Source organism: Misgurnus anguillicaudatus, chromosome 5 (assembly GCF_027580225.2).
Source record: "Misgurnus anguillicaudatus chromosome 5, ASM2758022v2, whole genome shotgun sequence".
NCBI classification, from domain to species: domain Eukaryota; kingdom Metazoa; phylum Chordata; class Actinopteri; order Cypriniformes; family Cobitidae; genus Misgurnus; species Misgurnus anguillicaudatus.
The window spans coordinates 22,086,777-22,108,597 of NC_073341.2; the positions used below are offsets into that span (position 1 = coordinate 22,086,777).

At 37.4% G+C, this 21,821-nt stretch overlaps 2 protein-coding genes across 2 annotated transcripts in view; both read right to left on the bottom strand.

Moving 5' to 3' along the window:
- Window positions 1-762: 762 nt before the first annotated feature.
- plcxd3 (phosphatidylinositol-specific phospholipase C, X domain containing 3) lies at window positions 763-19,599 on the bottom strand. The gene is made up of 3 exons (XM_055167287.2): window positions 19,174-19,599; window positions 9,049-9,757; window positions 763-2,224 (listed from the first exon to the last, which is right to left on the bottom strand). The coding sequence occupies exons 1-3, from the start codon at window positions 19,274-19,276 to the stop codon at window positions 2,068-2,070; spliced, it is 969 nt and encodes a 322-aa protein (XP_055023262.1). The 5' UTR covers window positions 19,277-19,599; the 3' UTR covers window positions 763-2,067.
- Window positions 19,600-20,382: 783 nt separating this feature from the next.
- The window catches only part of oxct1a (3-oxoacid CoA transferase 1a), a 61,087-nt gene continuing 59,648 nt past the window's right edge, over window positions 20,383-21,821 (bottom strand). Inside the window, exons 16-17 of the mRNA XM_055167285.2 lie at window positions 21,292-21,393; window positions 20,383-21,082 (exon numbers count right to left, since the gene is read on the bottom strand). Coding sequence (XP_055023260.1) covers window positions 21,047-21,082; window positions 21,292-21,393 — 138 coding nt within the window. The 3' untranslated portion in view covers window positions 20,383-21,046. The remainder of the gene's footprint in view (window positions 21,083-21,291; window positions 21,394-21,821) is intronic.

Sequence of the window (21,821 nt, forward strand, 5' to 3'; positions counted from 1 at the left end):
TTGCACCAAAAGAGTTCATATTAATTCCTTAGAAGTACATATTGCTAGCAAAGTGTATATTAGTACCTCAATATTGGTACCAATACATATATGTACTGTACTTAAATGGTACATATTAGGACATTTGTAAAGGGTACTGCCCCTGTGAGAGCTTTTTGACATTTTTCTGACAGTGTATTTGATTTAGATGTCTTTTTAGCTAACACATGTCTCAGTGGCAGACCAAATCAGAAAAAGTCTATGAATCATTTTGCGCATTGACATTAAGTGGGCATGGTTTAGCAGAATGAAAATGGTTGAAATCGCATGTTTAGTCAGCTCCTTGTACACTGTAAAGGGTCGCTTTATTACCGTGACACCGCTAAAATGCAAAGACAGTGAGAGGTGTTACACATCAAGCAGAGCAACAAAGACATCACTAATTTAAAGAAAAAAATACAATCAGCAGACAAACAGCTTCTACTAATAAGCTCACAATGGAAAGAGAGCGTGAAGTGCATAAAATAAATGAAAGAGAGTTTTTCACAGCTGCGCGGAGCCATTGTCGAACCAAGCTGAGCGGACCTCTGCCAGCAATGAATAGCTGTAATTGAGAAAGCATGTAATGAGGCCATGGACTCTACTATCTGCATCAGAAAGAGATAGAATTGGCAAACGGCATATTTCGGCTTTATATGCCGTTGTTTATTCAGAACAGCTTCTTATATAGGTCTTAAATAGGTCCAGCATTCAACTTCGAAATAAAGAAATACACTACGGAGGTTTAGATGCAGTATTTACATTTATTGTACACCAGATTCGTCATGAAATGTTAGACTAAGACATACAACCATGGAAAGTTTACGTACAATTTATCGACCTACATGCAAATTATACTGTACAAAGGCATGATAAATGCATTTACACTCAAGTCCATGCTCACGATTGCCTGTGGGATTGTCATATTAATCAACATGAGTTCAACATTGATGTAAATAAATGATGCTGCAAACCTTTCGAGTGCCCAAACTGAGTTTGCTGATATGCAACATGTCACCTATTCAGCTTATTGGGACTTATCCTTATAGAAATACCAAGAAGACAGGGATCTATGAGAATTAGTCACATTGTTCAATAATGCGATTATTTGGCATATGGGAAATAAAATATGTATATAAATAGTTCACATAAACCATTAAGTAAGTGTTTATTCAAGAATGTTTACTTTACATTACAATGCCAATTGTACACTTTAAGAGGTGAAATTTTTCGGGTTTTTACAACACTAAATGATGGCTACTGCTTTCCTGCATTTGGATTAAACCGGCCTAAATTGGCTGCTTATTAACAGTCACAGCAGTGTACTATATGCAAATATGTATTTTCTTCATGGATACAAAAAGATTAGTTAAAAAAGTAAAGCACTACTACAAAAATTTGATACAAAGCCTCAATTATTAGTACTGAAAATGGCAAAAATGCTGTTAAACATACATTTGCGATTTTTGGTTGTGAATACAAACAAACATCTAATAGTTCAATACAAGTTCAACGTTGTAAGACCAGACGAGGCCCCTTAAATCGTACTGCATGTTTGAGCGTGACAAGTACAGTAGTAAGCAAAGTTACTTTTGAACAGGTATTTACAACTTGACAATTATACAAATTACTATTACCACTAGAAATAAAGCTACTATAGAGTCACATTCACTGTACAAATAATATTTATTTCCCATGAAATGAGTTATTGTTACTTTGATTGAAAGCAGAATTCGGAAACGTGTGTTTCGAGCGAGTGACTAGTTGTGCAACAAATGGGAAGCAGAGAAACAAGGGAAAAAGCCCAGTCATCTTTTTGCCCAGAATAAATAAAACCACTCTTCGGATTTTTTCCTCGACGCCTGAAATAAATCCACCCGACCGTGTGTGCGCTCTACCCTTATCCTCGCGGTTTTTATTAGCTCTAAAATGTCAGAGACGAACAGAGCTTCTATGTTTCAAAAACTTAATGAAAACAAAACATAACAAGGCAAATAGAAAAGGAGCGAGTGTATTTGATACCACAAGCGAGTTGGGAAATTCGGAGATTCAGGTGGCGTTCTCTTCTTCATCGTCCATATAGTAGTTGAGGGTGATGACGGCGCTGATGAATTCGCCCAGCTCCACAAAGTCGGCCGTGATGATGTTAACTCCGCTTTCTCCGGGTCGCTGAGAGCGGATCCACTGCATCATGCTAGGAAGAGCCCTGAGAGGACACATCAAGAGTTTTTTTAATCTAAAGAACATCAGTGGACAAGAGTACCTTTCACACATACAGTCTTTACTTGTAATTTACTGGTAAAGTGCAGTTAAAAGGTCATGTGTGAACAGAACCATTCTGGCAAATCAGTGCTGCCATTTTACCAGTAAGAGAGGTTGTAAGATTACCAGTAATTTACCCATAAGTAGAGGTCGACCGATATGGCTTTTCTCTGGCCGATGCCGATATTTAGAAATAAGGGCAGTCGATGGCCGATATGTTTGGCCGATTTTCTATATGTACATAATAATCAAAATGTTCTCATCATTAGCAGATATTTTAAATGTCACTATTTAAGTCAAAGTATTTAAAAAAAAAATTATGACTGGTTTTTCTGAAGAGTTTTACAACCTCCTCTGCACCATGCATTTATCAGACACAGATATTACCTGACACTCTGCTGTCATCATCTATGAGCAGTTTTTTACCATGTCTTTTATTGCTTTGTGGGATAAAATCCTTATTTGGTAGACCTGATAAATTATTTATTCATCATAAAGTTAACATAGTAAATGTTTTTTAGTTGAGACTGTTATTTAGGGCAAATCTTTCTAAACACATTTACATTCTCATTTCTGAGACGCTATAAGTCACTGATTGTGCTGACAGTGACGTCTTGTGAGTTTAGTGTTGGGACAGATCTGTTGTTTCAACCGTTTATTCAAACGAATCCGTTCAAAGAAGTCAGTTCGCGAATCGGACGCATTATGTTCTAATCCAGGCTGAGCAGCGCAAAACTGGAAACAAAGTGTTACTACAACACGAACAACATTTCCTCGGTGGAAATGATTTGGTCTTCCGACCTTTTGCCATCGAGTCAGTTTTGTTTTGAGTAATAAAAGCAGGGAGACAGAAAGTGTGCGCGCGCGGCTCTTCTCTCTCTGTCACGCAAACAAAACTCATCATCACTCATTAATCCCATGAAATTAGCCTAATCTTTGCACGGACTGTGCACCACGAGACATAAGCCCGTCGCGTTGTTGTACTGGCTGCTTAATTCGCACGACCCCGCCATCATTTACTAAAGCTGTTTGTGAACAAGGCATGGCTGTACACACACGAGACGGGAGCGATCTGCTTGCAGCAAGAGGCAGCGTCACGAGTTCTACAACGCTTAGTGCCCGCAGATGCGCCTGCCTATTAATCGGCCTAATTTTGCAGCAAAATCGGCCAAAGCCGATTTTTTAAAATATGCCAAAAATCGGCCAATTAATCGGCCTGCCGATAAATCGGTCAACCTCTACCCATAAGTGCTATGTGTGAACAAAAAATATAGATTACCGGCATTTAGAACGGACAACGTCAGACCGCCGCTGATAGCTTCGGGCCAATCATAACGTTTTGAAGGTGCAGTGTGTAAATTTTAACAGCAAATAGTGGTGAGGTTGCGAATTGCAACCAACTGCTCAGTCCACTGCTCACCCCTTACGAAAATTAACCATGGTTTTACTACAGTTAAAACCAAAAAAACCATGGTTACTGTAGTAAAACCATAGTAACTACAAAATAACAATGGTTTTGACAATCATGGTTTTCAAAAACCATAGTTAAACCATAGTTAGTGTAGTAAAACCACAATAAAACCATTGTGTTAATTTCCGTAAGGGACCCCTCGCTTTTGAAACGCGCAGAGAAGCTACGGTAGCCGTCACCCGAAAAACATGTCACCGTCGAAGACAACTTTGTAAAAATAGTTTGTCCGTTAAGGGCTTCTGAAGAAACATGGCGGCACAAAACTAGGGTGACGATACGTGCCATTCTTCCCGGACGCATCCCGTCCAGGATTTTGTGTTCGTCTCCCGGAAGTCGTATTTGTCGACCGCATACGTCATAGAGGATTATTATTATTATTACAGAAAAGCAACCGTTACATTTTAAGGTAAGAATGAAACTAGGATTGAATATCTTATGTTTTTAACTGAATGGCGTATGCTGTCAACAAATACGACTTCCGGAAGACGCACCGAAATCCTGGACGGGATGCGTCCGGGGAGAATGGCACGTATGGTCACCCTAACAAAACGTAAGGAGACCCTCGTTGTATGTAGATAAAAACGTCTCATTCTAAGGTAATAAAAACATAACGGTTCATTATAAAAAGGTCTTTATGCACCCCTGATAATATAGTTTTGTATATTATTTTGCATTTCTGTCAAGAGATCGTTGTAAAAATTACACACTGCACCTTTAATACAGATGACGCGTTTATCCCCGCCCTGTTTACAGACGTCTCCACACACTAGTGGTGGGCGATACTGCAAAATTTGGTATCGATCCGATACCAAATACATATAGGGTCAGTATTGCCGATTCCGATACCAATCCGATACTTTTTACTAAAAAAATTACGTCTGTGTAGGGAAGAGTGGTATGTCATTATTTCTGAGGTAAATGAATGATAAATTCTTTAGGCTTTTTTATTAAAGTAATGAAGTCCACAAAATTATTAGTTATAAGGAACTGTAGAATTAATTTGTTACAACCTTTAAAAAAAATAAAGAATAACAAAAATCTCTCCCTTTTTCTGGTTTTAAAAGCAAATGAAATAAAGTGCACACAATTATTACTTTTTACACATATCAAGTTACAGTATTATTATTTAGAGCCGTAAAATAGCTCCACACAACGCTTCTCTTCCTCTCTGCCATCCTGATCTCTCACTCAGTTCGCTGCTCCTCGGCGCGTTGTGTCAGTGAGTCACGTGACGACACAACGACGAATCACAGCAGAGCAGCAGGAGGGGGAGGAGTAGCAAAGTGGGCCAGGATGTGAAAGCAGCGTTTGCTCAGGATTGTAGAGGTAGAAGACACGAGCAAAGTATAATGAACGTAGAGGAGAGATATTTAAATTGAAGTATCGATTCAATTACAATTGTATCGATCTGATACCAATACCAGTGTTGGCATCGATACTATCGATATTTAGATCGATCCGCCCACCCCTACCACACACGCTGCTTGAAAGTCGAGCACACCTGAAGTTTACGTCCACATTTTTTCACCAAAGTTGTTTAAAACAGCTTACCATCTACTTGCCGAATTGTCGACGTCCTTAGCACGACCTCTGTACAGCCTAATGTGCAAACAGTACTGTTGTTTCATTTAAGACACAGTTTCGGTTTTACGTCGCCTAATGCAATATTGTTTGGTCACGAGCAACTTCGCGACCGTCAGCGTTTACCACAGAAAAACGTAAAAACAACAAAATACGGACAGTGGATATGAACGACGTGCATTGTTTACAAATACAACACTGAGCTCGCCGCGCGCCACAGGTAACTTCCGCTTTCTCACCGAATTACCGGTATTTTGTTACTGATGTGTGAATGATATCTGACTGGTAAAACGACAGAATGTCACTGCGTGTGTGAACAGCACATTTTTGTATTTAAACTGGTAAATTCATTCTGGTAAATTCATGGTATTTTACCGAAATTACTGTGTGAAAGAGGCTAATGTGACCCTGTCTGTGAAATAATCGTATTATGAGATCAGGAGCATCACTGATTTCAATCTTTGGCATGCCAGTCAATTTAAAGATATCAAGGTTTTGTTTCACACAATGTTCTTTACATTATGCAGGATGATTTTAGGTAGAAAACTAATACTTGTTTTAGTTGGAATAAGCAGACTGGGTCTGTGTGTTGTGTGATGATGGGTGAGTGTATCTATAAATCTTATGTAGGTGATGATGGGTTCACCTGAAGTAGGGTACCATGAGCAGATGCAGACTCAGCCCTGTGAGGTTTATGACTAATGCTCAATCGGAGATGATGCTATGGATGGCAGGCTGAATCAGATATTTTGCAACCCATCTTTCAGACTGAGGTAGCAGAGGTCCTTTTACTTTTTTTATATCCTCACTTTCTATCTATAAATCTGCCATCACCGCAATCGATTGGTTTTGGTCCTAATAAAGTGGTTCATCAAATTCAAAAGCTCACATCCTCTTTGGCACAAACAATAACAATCAAGACAGATCTATTGTACAAAGAGATTTGTTGCTTAAGATGTTGGTGCACACAAGCTGAGTTGGTATGGAAATCAGCCAGGACTGCCAACATGATATTATATCAATATCTGAGTCACATTCAGTGGTCAAAATATGGGAATATTGTGACTCAGATAGATTCACATCATGTTTATTTTAAAGTAATACAAAACTTTTTTGTATTTAGGTTCAGTAATATTCTTTGTTTTACTATTTTTTCTTTCTTCTGCACTAGACTTGGAAAGAAAAAGTTTCTGCCCATAATAATAATAATAATAATAATAATAGTAATATTTAATATGTCAATTATTACTCCTAGACATCAATTAGATTAAATGGAGAGCAAATTGTAACTTTTATTTTAAGGAGACATTATACAAGACTTTTTAAGATGTCAAATACATACATGGTGTCTCCAGAGTACATATGTGAAGTTCTAGCTCAAAATATCATATAGATAATTTATTACAACATGTTAAAATTGCCACTGTGTAGGTTTGAGCAAAAATGTGCAGTTTTTGGGTGTGTCCTTTTAAATGCAAATGAGCTGATCTCTGCACTAAATGGCAGTGCTGTGGTTGGATAGTGCAGGTTAAGGGGCAGTATTATCCCCTTCTGACATCACAAGGGGAGCAAAATTTAAGTGCTTGCAGAAAATGGTTTACCAAAACTAAGTTACTGGGTTGTTCTTTTTCACGTTTTCTTGGTTGATAGAAGCACTGGGGACCCAACTATAGCACTTAAACATGGAAAAAGTCAGATTTTCATGTTATGTCTTCTTTTAGTCTCCTGTGTCTCAAATATTTAAATATAAATCAGTATTATTTAAGATTTCAATAGAGTACCACAGTGATGATGTAGGCCAACCCAGAAGTTAATGGGGCATTGGTTCCCCGTTCATTTTTCCCATAGACTTTTGAATTATCGCAAAAATAAGCTCTGTGTTTAACAAAGGTTTATGACACCTACACGGTTTATCCAACAGGTTAACCTTCAGCGATTCATTTTTATGATTTTCTTAAGTCTAAATGCTTTAACTAGAAAACAAATTTTGACAAATTTAAAATCATAAAAGTTGTGTTCATCTGTGAAGATTATCTTGTTGGAGAAAACGTGTAGGTGCATTTGTTAAACACAGAGCTTGTGTTTTTCGATAATACAAAAGTCTACGGGAAAAATTAATGGGCTTTTTAGCCAAGAAACCAGTGTCCCACTAACTTCCAGGGTTGGCACTCTATATAAAAAATCTGACTTTTTTTATGTTTAATTGCTATAATTGGGTCCCCAGTGCTTATATCAACCTAGAACATTTAAAAAAGATCAACCCAGTAACATAGTTTTGGTAACCATTCTCTGCAAGCATGTGAAAAAATAGGTCATTAAAATTTGGCTCCCCTTGTGATGTCATAAGGGGATAACACCGCCCCTTAATCTGCACTATCCAACCACAGCACTGCCATTTAGTGCAGAGATCAACTGATTTGCATTTAAAAGGACACACCCAAAAACAGCACATTTTTGCTCACACCTACAAAGTGGCAATTTTAACATGCTGTAATAAATTATCTATTTGGTATTTTGAGCTAAAACTTCATATACATACTCTGGGGACCCCAAAGATTTATTTTACATCTTAAAAAAGTCTTAAATTTAAAAATACCCCCTTTAAATTGACACAAATCCAGATTATTTCACCTATACATTTACATTTATTTACATCAGCTCCATACTCTTAATGTATTTTACCAAATACCTTAATGTATTTTCTTTCTATTTTTATTTCTCCTAAGACAATTCAAGAGAAACATGTACTGTAAAAAATTAAGTCGATACGTAAATGAAACACAACTGAGAACTCCATTAAATCTCCTGGACTATGAAAGAGCACCACCTGAACAATAATGTTACAGGCTGAGAATTCTGAATAACAGTAAACAGGGTGACTAACGCTGGTGTCAGCTTTGCCCTTTAGCTAATGTTCTAGTTACAATGAGCAGAAGTAATGCTCTGCTCCACATCGGCGATGGGATTGGGTCAGATATGCACTTGGCCAACAAGGTACTACCGTAAGCTACTATACATTATAGCTGGGCTTAATAGCAGATTCAATAGCACAATATATTTTGTATGCAGTCTAAAAAAAAAAGATCTCCCACTGACAGGTGCAGATGTACTCCATAAGGGAAGAGCAAAAATACCCTCTCAGACATCTGAATGACAAGAATATTGGTTAATAGTGAATATGTGCTTCTGTCACTCCAGAGCCATTTTAAAATCTGCCAAGAGTTTCATGTTTCTAACCAAGCCTGACAAATCCTGATCAGTTAAGCCCAGGAGACTCAGAAGAATGGTTAATAACTGTAATGAGATTAAATTGAGACCGTAAAATATCTTCCTGGTGCTGTTTTACTAAAGGAACAACAGTGTTCTAATAATTCAACAAATCCTCTGATGCTGAACATCACTGAAGTGCTTTTGTTACAGCAGACGAGCGTGCTTTATTATTGAAAACTACAAAGAAATAAAAACTACTGTTTTACAAAGACAAACCACCCAGTTAGAAAAGAAGTAAGCATTTGATTCACGTGTTTTCATGGGATGACACTGAAACAAATAATACAAAACAAAAACTAAACATGATGTTCCTGTTAATCAGTTGTGAGGGCATTTCATTAGCAGGGCAAAAGGTCATTGGGTTTGATCCCAGGGGACACATGAAACAACTTAAAAACAATTGATTTTAAGCAATAAAATTTTACTATAATAAACATGGTTCCCACCTCTCAGTAATGGTCTCCCTCAGTCCGCTGGTCACTCCCTTCATGACGGTACTCGCTTTGGGTGTGAGAACCACCTGGGACACATAAAATGTCCCCTTACGTCTCCGATCCTTCACTGAGGCCTGGAGGAACTGAATGAGCTTCTCGGGATCTGTAGTATTGGCCCAAGGCGATGGCATCATCTGACCCGGCCATAAGAAAGGAACCTCCAGAGCCATTGGATTGTGATAGAAGACCAGCACCTGATACTCTTTCTCCCAGAGGTACTTCAGGCTTACCTCCTGAGCAAACACCACCGGGCAGAGCCGGTCGCCGAAGACGGTGCGCAGCATCTGGACCAACTTCTCATGATGGAGGTTCTGTACTCCATAGAAATGGTTAAAGTCCAGGAACACCACTTCGCGGGCGTGCGAGGCCAAGAACGAGCTGATCTGCTCCAGGCCTTCACGCACGGTGGCGCTGAACAGGCCGTGTGCAAAGAAGAGCTCGTTGTCTGGGTCTCTGGGTTTGGTCGATATGCGGAGATCAAAGAATCGCACGCCTGCCTCCAGCTGGCTGGTGAAGTTCATGGTCTGTGTAGCCAACCATTTCCTCATCAGCTTCTTAGCCACAGTGCCAAACACAGAGACAAAGTTCTGCACCGTCTCCGGTTGTTCGGGTCCTACAGGTGAGGCTTCATCGATGTAGAAACTGAAGGAGTCGTGGGAACCTGAATGAGAGGGTTTTTTTGAGTTAGTATAGTTCTTTACAACGCCACATGCACAAAAATGATAATGACAACAGCGTTATTGAAGTCTCGAGAGGAAACTGAATGGTACTGAATGATAGAATTTCCAAGTCATTGGGCTGTGAAATAACAGTGATGACATTCACTTTGCTATAGAGAAGAGGTCACAATATTCTCCTAGATATCTTTTGGTTATGGTTTCTTGTTCTTCTTGTATCTGTTCACTGTAAAACATTTCTGTAGAAATTACAGTATTACTGGCTATTACTGGCAACTAGCTGCCAGTAACTTACTGTAGATTTTACATTTATGTTATTTACTGGCAACAGTTTGTTCAAAGTTAAATAAACATGAAACATTTTCAGTCTTTATCTTCTACAGTAAGTTACTGGCAACCAGCTGCATAATTGCAGCAAATTTTTTACAGTGTTGTAATACCATCACAACTAAGTGATTTGCACATACAAATCATGATATCAATGATCTTAGGCTGACTTGCAGTGATAATGAAAGTGTAATACTCATCTGGAACCTAAATATAAATGCCACCTCTGTTAAAACTGAGACAATGATATTGACCAAGGCTTTGAACCGGTTCACAGAACGAAAACCAGAAACTTTTGATGTTTTGCAAGGAACAGAAACGAAACTTTCCAAAAATGTATGTTCTGGAACAGAATCATTTATTTTAAATAATGGTAACCGGTTAATACTCAGTAAAGTTCACTTCCGGTCATCAGAGAAATGAGAAGCTTGCCAATAGCAAGTAGTCTCCTCAAGCCCAAGTCTCCAATGCTCAATCATAAGAGGTAAACATTGTAGGCTATCAAGTATCTTAAGATGTTTGGTTTTTCAATACTTATTAGTGGTGTAACGGATCGCAGTTGCCCACAGTTCGGCTCATATGCGATTTGCGGATTAATAAGCTGATTAAAATAGGGTGAAAGTTGATCATTTGCACGTGTTTCAAAGGCTTCCAAATGATAAAGCACTGAAAAACAACGCAATTTTCACTTTATGTGGAGCGACTCTTTATGCTGCATCTTCTTCTCGAAGCGCTGTTTGGAATTCGTCCTCCGTCTGTGTGTGTGTGCGCGCGTGTTTAAGTGCACTCAAAAGTGAATACACGGAGAGACGCGTTTCAAAAAGCAAGCGAACAATCTTGACAGGACACATAAAAACAAAATGACCTCGAAATACCACAGTATTCTTTTTCTAATAAAAACTTTTGTTTAGGTTGTTTGCCAATTTTAGGGTTGAACTGAAAACCGGAAACGTTAAAATACTGTTTCTGTTCAGAACGAACCAATTGGGGGGCAAATCTGGTTCAAAGCCTTGATATTGACTAAATGCTTTCTGCACGTATCGTCCGTTCATCAAATACTTTCGCATCAAATCCACTTAATTTTAGTCTCAGGCCATTCAAACATACTGGTTTGTTGGCAGAATCTGTTAAATGCCACATCAATTTTTCAGCAAGGTCCTCAAAGTGCACCGAAGACGAATGTGAAACAACCTTGGATCACATTCAAACTTGGGTCCTTTGTGAGTACTTCAAAATTTTTGAGACCTAAATACAACCCGAATGTGGCAGCCACATGCATAACAGCGCTCCCTAATGTGTGGATCAGTTTTAACATTTGAACATTGACTTTCATCCTTTCATCCAGCTTTTTTAGGGATTTTGCAACTTATTCTTAAGTCTTTTTACAAGAATTAGGAGGTTTGTGCCAAAAAAAGCTTGCATGCACTTAAAGGGTTTTGCAGCAAAATTTGTTAAATACAAATGAAATCACTATTTGTGAAAATAATGCATTTCAATTACTCACTAATAACATTTGCCGTGCATTTAATAGAAATTACTAAACCTAAATAACCAATAAAAATGCTAATTTACAATAAAATATGTTGTAAATGAGGGTTTAGACCTAAATTCAACTTGAATGTGGCAGCCACATGCATAACAGCGCCCCTAATGTGTGGATCAGTTTCTTTATTTTTAACTTTTGAACTTTGACTTTCATCATTTCTTGTTGCATATTTAGTTATTTTGCTTACTAAGTCTTTTTTTACAAGAATTAGGAGGTTTTTGCCAAAAAGCTTGCATGCACTTAGAGGATTTTGCAATAAAAGACAGTCAAGTGTGTTAAATACAAATAAAATCACTAACGTGACATTTGTGAAAATAATGCATTTCAATTACTGACTAATAACATTTGCCCTGCCATTAAATGGAAATTACTGAACCTAAATAACCAATAAAATGCTAATTTAGAATGAAATATGTTGTAAATGAAGGTTTTGCATTTGAGCTCTTCATACAGTTAGGGCTGCAATATAATAATGCAATAGCAAACCCTTGAATTTTAACAGCAACATAAAATAAGGTGCAAGGGGGAGAGCGTTGCCAGGGTTTGCAGTACAATAACATGGAGTTCACAAGCGTGTTTTCAATATTAATACAGAGCAAAGCCAGGTGCTATGTTTGATCTCTCAAATCACAAACCTCTACAACCCATTTAAACAGATGCATTGCTAATCTAATTAAATGAAAGCAGTATGCAGTCACACAGAGAGTGTCACAGAGAGACTCGCCGAATGTTATTTTTGATGAATAAACAATGCTTCTTTCCATTCGAAGGCAGAACTGTAGCCATCATCATTTACCATGGGAAAGGGCCATTAGGCAAACAGCTGTCTGCTCGGCAGACACATCTCGACAATCGGGGCAACAGCGCAACCAGTCAAATCATGGGAACATTAGAGAGGATGCTTTTAACAAGCCAAGGAGCGCAGATAATGGAGATACTGGCGAACAGAAGGAAGGATTGATTCGGTGTTGTAAAAAGATTATTATAGCTAGTTTCACAATTTACAGCAGCATACATTAACGTTTATTTAAGGAATCAATCAACATGCAAACACTTAAAACACAATATGGTTGTAAATTCAATAGACCTCAACAACTCACAAGGTCCAAGTGCATTTATTTAATGTTTTAACTGCTCATCTGCTAAATTGGGAGTGATACAGATATACTCAATGATATTAGGTAGATCTAAGAAAATTATTTCTGGAAAAATAGACCATTTAACAAAATGATAACTGATTGGACTCTGGATGGAGTAAAGACATCATTTACAATTTTATTTCACTTTTGTTCATAAAACCTGCAATCCAGAGATTATTCAAAAAGTATTTTTGTTGAGTCACATTGCAGCAGCCAGCTATTATTATTTATTACACAACTTATTAAATGACTTGTAAAATATGATGATACAGTGTGGTAATACTTTACAAAAAAGTTTATTTTTAACCCTTGGCTGGGGAAACATTCGACAAACACACTGCTGGGTTAAAAGTTGCCCAATGTTGGGGTGTTTTTACCCAACCAAATGTTTTTAACCCAACAATTGTTGATTCATACGAAAAAACATCATCAAGCGTATACCATATCACCGTGCATAAGTGCTATGTGTTCCTATAGCTTGGTAGAGCATGATGCTAGCAATGCCAAGGTCATGGGATTGATCCTCAGGGAATGCTTTCATAAAATGTGTAGCTTGAATGCACTTGAAATCACGATGACTAAAAGCATCTGCCAAATGCATAGCAGACTAGAATGTTATTTTAATCATTACAGTATTATTGTCTTGGTGAAAGAATGGCACTTAAATTTGATTCATACTGTTAAAAATTTGTGTTCTTAATATATTAAGGCATTTTTTTATATATTATACATGCTGCAGTGCTAATCACAAAACAGCATGGCCCCTTACATTACTGGATGTAAAACCCCTGAAGTATTGTTGAAGACATGCTACGAAACAATACAGCATTTGCAACATTTACAGGTTGACTGTAAACCCCTGGGCTACCGGGTGATGTAACCACTTCATAGATTGACATGTCATTGTCAACCACAGGGGACGACCTCACAGCGCAGCATGCGAAGAAATGAATAGTTAAAGAAATGAGAACCTTTTCTCTATGTGACTCTGCAGTTTTATGTCCGGTCAGTTAATCTTTTCCATTTAGTTTGCTTATTGAGAATAAAGTGCAGGATTAATGGATGAACAATCGGATGGATGGACAGATTTAAAGATAAATCATACTGGAGCGATCACACCCTCCAGGATTGAAGGCTTTACAATTTTTCATGCAATTTAAAGTAATTGAAATCATTTTGCATGCGTGCACATATCTGTGCATGCTCTACACATCCTGCACTTTCTAAAACATTTATTTTTGACATCATAACAATGCATTCTTTACTGTGAAATAAAGACGACAGAGAGAAAAATGGGTAGTTAAAATCGTTTTAGAGAACAATTACATATGGAACAAAGATACTGTAATTTTTTTACTTTATACAGAGAACGTTCAAGTAAACACAAAGGCTGCATATAAAGCAGACAAGTTTCTAAAAGGCACTGCTGCTGGTTTCAAGGTCAAATGTCTAGACCTGACATAAGTGCTTCACCGCTGCCGATTATGCCAACTTCTGTAAATTTCCTTCCTTATATAAAATCTAAAAGCTCTGGTTCTGCCATTAGTGGATAGGCAGGATTGCATACAGTAGCCTGCACTACCATCAGTGAAAAACATTTCAATGCCAAAATAACCATGCATGTCTCTCAAAGAAAAAGTATTGCTGGCTTCCATACAAAATGTGATTGTGTAAATGTAACTTATGTGCACATCCACGTAAAAGCCATCTATTTCTTGAATATCCATAATGGTTCTCTATAAAAATGTATGAGGTTCCATTCACAGCAATATTCTGCCTAGGTTCCAGGAATTCTGGTGACATACAGTATAAAGCTTATTCTGCACATGTCACGGTACCACATTAGCTTTCAGCATTGACACAGTGCTCCAGCCCAGGTCCCACAACAAACCCAGGTGTCAATGGCTGGTGTAACGGGGTGATGACCTCATCAATGCCCAGTCGAGCACAGTAGAGCTGTACAAAACCTTGCATTTGCTACACAAAAGCCACTGCTCTGAGACTCTAGAAAGCACAAACAGGTTCAATATATATCTTTCATTAATATACTCTTTAATGTCTACAACAAATGAGCTTGCAAGATGTTGGGGGAAAATGTATTTACTGGTACATAGAAGATAAAGAAAGATAGATATACAGAAAAATACCGAGGGTAGATTTTTATTTAATACCGGTTAGCCTTACGTTTCCCTTCTGGAGTTTACCAATAGGAGATAGATTGCTTTTGTATGTGTTTGTGTAGTATGTGTAGATAACCTTCAAAATACTGCAAATATTTGTACTGCAGGGAAACGATGTTGAGTTGCAACATGTTTATCGGTCGAGCTCTGAAAATATGATGATAAAAAGGGAGAAAATCAAAAACACACCAGATTCTCAACTTTCACGCTACATGAGACAGCATAGTCAGTTTTGAGAAATAAACTTTAACATTAAAAAACTTGATTCATAAAAATCACATGCATTTATAAAGTAAAAATGGTCAAGTCCCTTCTCATTACTTAGACCTGAATGCGGCAGTCACGTTCAGTTTCTTTATTTTTACCTTTTAAAATCTGACTTTCATTCTTTCATCTGAACATTCGCAGTGTTTACTATGTCTTGTCCAAAGAAGTATTTTTTTAAAGAAGTGGAGGTTTTGACCAAAAAAGCTTGCATGCACTTGAGTGTTTTGCAGCAAGAGACAGTCAAATTGTTAAATACAAATGAAATGACTAAAGTGACATTTGTGAAAATAAGGTATTTCAATTACTGTCTAATAACCTTGCCATTAAAGTGAAATTACTTAAAGGGATAGTTCACCCAAAAATAAAAATAATGTCATTAATGACTCACCCTCATGTCGTTCCAAACTTGTAAGACCTCCGTTCATCTTCAGAACACAGTTTAAGATGTTTATATTTAGTCAGAGAGCTTGTTGACCCTTCATTGAAAATCTACGTACAGTTTACTGTCCATGTCCAGAAAGGTAATAAAACATCATCAAAGTAGTCATGTGACATCAGTGGGTCAGTTAGAATGTGTTGAAGCATCGAAAATACACTTGGGTTCAAAAATAACAAAAAATACGACTTTATTGAGCATTGTCTTCTCTGACGTGTTATCCTCAGACATGTTTGCGAAGTTTTTTTTCAAACTTACAGCATGCGTCTCCCATAGACTGTAAACGAAGCCCGGGCGCACAAAAAACAACAGAAAAAAACAGCTGGTGCACACCAGATAACACGTCAGCCGCGTCACTGCAGTCACGTGACTTCAGTCTTGCGCATGCGCTTTAACAGATGCGGAAGAGAAGACAATGCTGAATAAAGTCGTAATTTTTTCTATTTTTGGACCGGAATGTATTTTCAATGCTTCAACACATTCTAACTGACCTCTGACTGATGTCACATGGACTATTGATGATGTTTTTATTACCTTTCTGGACATGGACAGTAAACTGTACGTAGATTTTCAATGAAGGGTCAACAAGCTCTCGGACTAAATATAAAACATCTTAAACTGTGTTCTGAAGATGAGTGGAGGTCTTACGAGTTTGGAACGACATGAGGGAGTCATTAATGACATTATTTTCATTTTTGGGTGAACTATCCATTTAACCTAAACAATAAGAGCCTGATAAAAAATTATTCTTTACAAGAAAACATGTCAGAGACACTTAGATGGTTTTGCATCAGAACTCTTCAAATATATAGAAAAAAGGTGTGCATTTTAAAAAATAACACAAAAATGGAATCGTAGATCTTGAGTGGCCTGTAAATGACAGAATGAGACACAAAATTGCCTGGAGCTAAAATAAAGCACCACTGAAATATGCATGAGACAAAGGGGAGAAATCATTGATTAGGCTGTTTTAGGATCTGATCCTTGGCTATTTTTTATGATCTGATCCTGAGGAGCTAGGCTGATCTTTGCTGTCTCTAATTATATCTGTGTGTGGCTAAACTGAAAATGTCATTCGGCACACCAGGACACACGCTTCTGGACAGGCTGCATACATTTCCATGGATCTCATTTCCATCTCTTTTAAGAGTTAGATCTTAACCTTGCATTGGGAGGCCAATTTGCAAGCTCCCTTCAGCTTTTGCAAAATAACTGCGTGGGAGCAATGTGTCCCAGAAATCTTAGCGAAGACTTAATTTGTTTAGAGTGTTTTGATAAATAGCTGCTACAACTTTCCATCACCCACCCACGGCCTTGTTGACATCACATTTTACAAATCTTCTACAAAAGAGTGAGAATGATACCGTGTCAAGCTGCCCAATGTAAAGCTACAGATTCAGTACTAGAACGATGAATTCAACCGAGATCTATGTCTATGAGGTGAGGTCATCTTCGCGGCAGTATTCCAAGCATTTTAGTTTGCATTCATTTGTTGCAGTCAGAGCATTTATTGTATGATCAAGAAACTAGAATGTAATTGATGGTTAACAAGATGATTTGAAGGTGGCCAGCCTGTGGCAATAGGTTGAAATCAGTGACACAGACTCTGATTAAATTCCCTGATTAACGTCTAAATCTCTAAAGGCCTATATGGTTTGATTACTTGAGCTTTTGGCATTGTTCAACTGGTAATTTTCAGCAGATTAACTTAAAGTCGAAATGAAACGGAAGTACCGATTTTCCACGTGGTGTGACATATCTGAGTGAAACCGGCTTCTGAAATTAAGTAAGTCAGGGCTGGATTTGAATTGTTCGAGATCTGATTGGATCATTTGAAGTTGGGTCATGTGCTAATTGCTAATCGCAGCGATCTTCTTCCAGACCCCGCCCACCTGCCATACCATATGACCAGGAGTAAAGAGAGATCGTTTTAAGGAGGGGAGGAGATTTGCATTTTTTAATTTAAAATTATTAGGGCACAAAAAATAAGCTCACAGATAAGTCATTTGTAAAAATACCACAATATTCAAAAACAAATTACAGTTTTACTTTTTATTTTCATGGCGACTTTAACACCTAATCTACCATAACTATGTAGATCCAGAGCCATTCAAAAGTCTAAAAGCCAAGTACTGGGCTTTTCATTAAACTGGGTTATCTGTTCATACCCTCAAAAAATAAATAAATAAATTTTCATTTTTTTGAGTGCATACTTGACCATTGGTTAGCCATTTAAACACACAAAAAATGCTGGGTTGTTTAAACCCATGCAGTTAAAAAATGGACAAGGCCAACTGTTTGGTTTAAATTAACATATGCTGGGTTGTTTTATGCTGGGCTTTGAAAAAGAAAGCTTGGGTAAAAAATAGCATTCCAACTTTTTAGTATTAGCTCTTTTATTAATGCACTTGCTTGATGAAAAATTACTGACAGACACCTGCACCCTCACAAAAAAGTAGCCTACAGAAGCTGTAACTGGGGCAGTACCCCTGTGCAGATATGTCCCTGAGGTGCCAGTGTGTACAATATAAAGAGTTTGGTTCCAAAACAAGATAACTCTTTTTAAAAAATCTAGTTTTTTAAATGTGCATTCCAATTAATATCAAAATGCAGTTGGTTTGTTTTGATTTAAGCCTTCATAACAAAAAATACAGCTAAATAGCACAATAAAACACTGTAAAATATGATTACATAATAATAAACATGTTTTGACAAAAATATGTGGTTATTTGAACCAAACTCTTCACATGCACTCTTTAGTTACAAATGTGTACTTTTTGAATGGGGGCTGGCCCCAGTGACAGCTCTGTACCTTTTTTTTTCGTTCCAAGGAACCGTTTCGTTCTTACCCTTTTATAGTCTAAATAGCCCTTTATTTAGAAACCTTTTTTAAAAGTATGTGCTCTGATTCCAATACGGCTTAACAAGATACTTACAATAGTGAATACATACAGTGCCATATGTGCACCATATAGGAAATTAAAAGAGCATTGTATGTGAATAAGGTGTCGAGTAAAAATAAAAGCTTGACAATTATCCAACACTTTGCCAGTTTTTTTTTTTTTTTGAAGCTCACTGAACCACTACATGCGTTTATGTTATTTTTTAATAATATTATGTTAAACTGCTCAGGACTAGCACAAATGTAATGAGGTGTCTCTTAATCCATCGAGCCCCGAGCAACAAGTGTCCTATTTAATTTCTGACACACATCTTAACCTTATTATAACGTCGGTTGCCATTGTATGACAATATCACACTTTACAGATCATGCTTATAAGCAGAATCCATTTTAGCCACGTTTGGGTGTAATGTGACTTATGATAGAGTTTTTAGCGTAACAAACGTAGGGCAACACTCAACCAACATAAAATACAAACTTTTTAAAAAACGTCAGCGCATGTTATCTAATTCAAAACGTACACTGCATTCATATTTCCTATAATATGTCATCCATTCTCACTGCCACTTTTCCTTCCACACGCGCATTTAAACGAGCGCTTACCAGGTATTGCGAGATTGGTGAGAGGAATGCTGTGCAAGCTCTCCGGTAAACTTGCCATCCAGTCCGCATAACGGAGTTCACTCTTCCCATGAGACGAAGCCATGCCGTCGATTCTCCGGTGATCAGTGTCAGTGCGTCTCTCCGACTGCTCGAGTATTCAGCGCCCGTGCGCGCGAGTTCACAGCGCGAGCATCACCACACCCCCGAGACACGGCGCGCGCCGTGCATACATCACACTTTCTCCAACCTTCTCGGTTTAAACCTCTTTACAGGTACAAAAATCTGGGTACATGTAACAAGCATATATATAGGCTATTCTTCGGAAATAACTGCCCTCACGTGTAAGGGTGTGCGCAGTTGGGTAGAGTTGCGCGCGCATGGCGCATGCGAATTTATTTCATTCATTCGATGTTGAACAATAAGCGTTTGTGCTGAGGAGCAGGGCGGACAAGCGCAATGTTCACCAGGTCTCCGGTTCATCTGGATAATAGCAAGGTCGCTGTTCATTATGACGGTGCTACTTTTTAATAGGCACGCAGTGTAACGAGCCATTGAGCAACAAGTTCAAGACAAAATCATAAAAATGCTTAAATTATACAACTTCCAAACGTATTCTCAAATAGGAGGCGAATATGTAATATGTATGTTTATTACACGACTGAAATACTTGATTCTGATTGGTCAGTAAGGTCTGCATCTCCATCGCTAACTGATAACAAAACCTATCATCCGGGTGTTCAAGGAATCTTGACTGGTACTCACTTGTTACAAATGAGCTGATAAAATATTTCAATATTTCAATACAATATTTTGTTTCTAAAAATTTACTCACAAGGAAAGTTAATGTTAAGTTAGATGATGTACACCAAGTAGTCATGATATTGCAAAATAAACCCTGACAGGACGATCAGGACCTCTACACGAAGCAGAGGATGTACATTTTCATGTTCGTACAATACTGTGTGTGTTAGATAGCATGGACAGGTTTACTAAAACAGATGGGAAGACTTGAATGGAGCTGGTAATTGACACGTGTTTCACTCAAGTGCAGCTCATGGGTATTAAGCAGGACCGTAACCACAAGGCATTGAGGGGGACATGTCCCCCCAATATTTAGAAACTCTTATATTTTTGATATACATATAGCCCTAAATGCTTTAGTCCCCCTCCCCCTATGTTCACAATCAAGGACAAACACAAAAACAAGGCTGGCGTGACAAATAGATGTTTATTGTTTGTACAAAGCATATGTACATGCTGTGAATGGAACATTAACACTCTTTAAAATAAAGGTGCTTGATAGGTTCTTTACAGTGATGAAGAACCTTTTTGGTTCCTCAAAGAACCTTTTAGTCAAGAACCATTTCCTTTATACATTTTACCTTAAATAACCTTTTATGAAACAGAAACGTTCTTCAGATATTTAAATAAAAAAACATTTAGACAGAAAAGGTTCTTCTACGGCATTGTGAAACACCTTTATTTTTAAAAGTGAAGACTTCATAATAACGACCAAAATATTTTTTAAAAACTTGAATTAGACCATTTTAAAATAAAATTCGATTGTGAAATGTACACTGATTGCTTGTTCAATCTATTGTCAATACTCTACATTCATCAGATAGTGACAATACTCTAAAAATATTCTAGAATACCTTCAAAAAAAAAAAACGTACTTAACACTTTCATACAGTATGTTATTTTAACAGATAAAGACACCATCATGGATCGAGGACTTCATTGATCAATTGTTGCGTTCAGTTTACTTCAGTCAAATTTCCTCACAAAACTTCTAAAGGATTTTTGTGGGGATTTAACAAGTGTGTGGTTTCCATCAGAGTTTTTGGCCAAAAAACCTTTTGTCAATCAAGCGTTAAATCTGCTGCATCGATTTTAAGTTCGGAGAGACCTGTTTGAGAAAAAAATAAAATCAGGAAAAAAGCAAAGAATCAAAAATATGACTGCTTTCTGTCTAATGTTGTTAGCTTAGATTCAATTAAGCATTAAAGGGATTTAAGCGTTGCTAAATGTCATCTTGTGTCATGGAAACTACATTTAGTGCAAAGTGTTCGATATCACTAAGTGTTCCTGTAATTCATCATCAACAAAGTCATTTACCTGAAAGTCTGTCCCTGTGCACTTCTTAATGTCGTCTGGTGACAGACCCTCCCAAACCTCAATGAGGGTTAAACCTTTATCCTTGTCCACATCAAATACTGCCTGGAAAAATAAGAGCAATGCAAGCATGATAAAAGTGCGATAAAATACAACCATGTTGACCTTTAAGGATGTAGCAGACAAATGCAATCTAATACAACAGGAGCAGAATAGAGATTTGACCTGCTGTGGCTTCAAAATCACACACTGTTTTTAAAAATTTAAAAAATCTAAATTAACCATTTTTTTTGCATAAAACACATGCACTGTGCAGATCAACGCTGGTTTTGAACACTAATTTTAAAAATGCATTTTTAAATCATCTCCTGATTAAATTATAAAACCAGGGTGCATTTTATATTCTGTTTTTATTACATTATATTAATTAAATTTAGCGTGTAATGATAAAATAAATAACTCATCAACAGTATTAAAGACAGGCTTGAATTGATCAAAAAATATTATCATAACATCCATGTTTTGAAGAAAAC

What these genes read in the sequence shown, in the direction of transcription:
- plcxd3 (XM_055167287.2), bottom strand. Translation starts at nt 19,276, where the DNA reads ATGGCTTCGTCTCATGGGAAGAGTGAACTCCGTTATGCGGACTGGATG. An exon ending in CACCAATCTCGCAATACCTG is followed by an intron (nt 9,758 to 19,173) that starts GTAAGCGCTCGT and finishes CCTCTCATTCAG; the next exon opens with GTTCCCACGACTCCTTCAGT. An exon ending in AGGGAGACCATTACTGAGAG is followed by an intron (nt 2,225 to 9,048) that starts GTGGGAACCATG and finishes GTGTCCTCTCAG; the next exon opens with GGCTCTTCCTAGCATGATGC.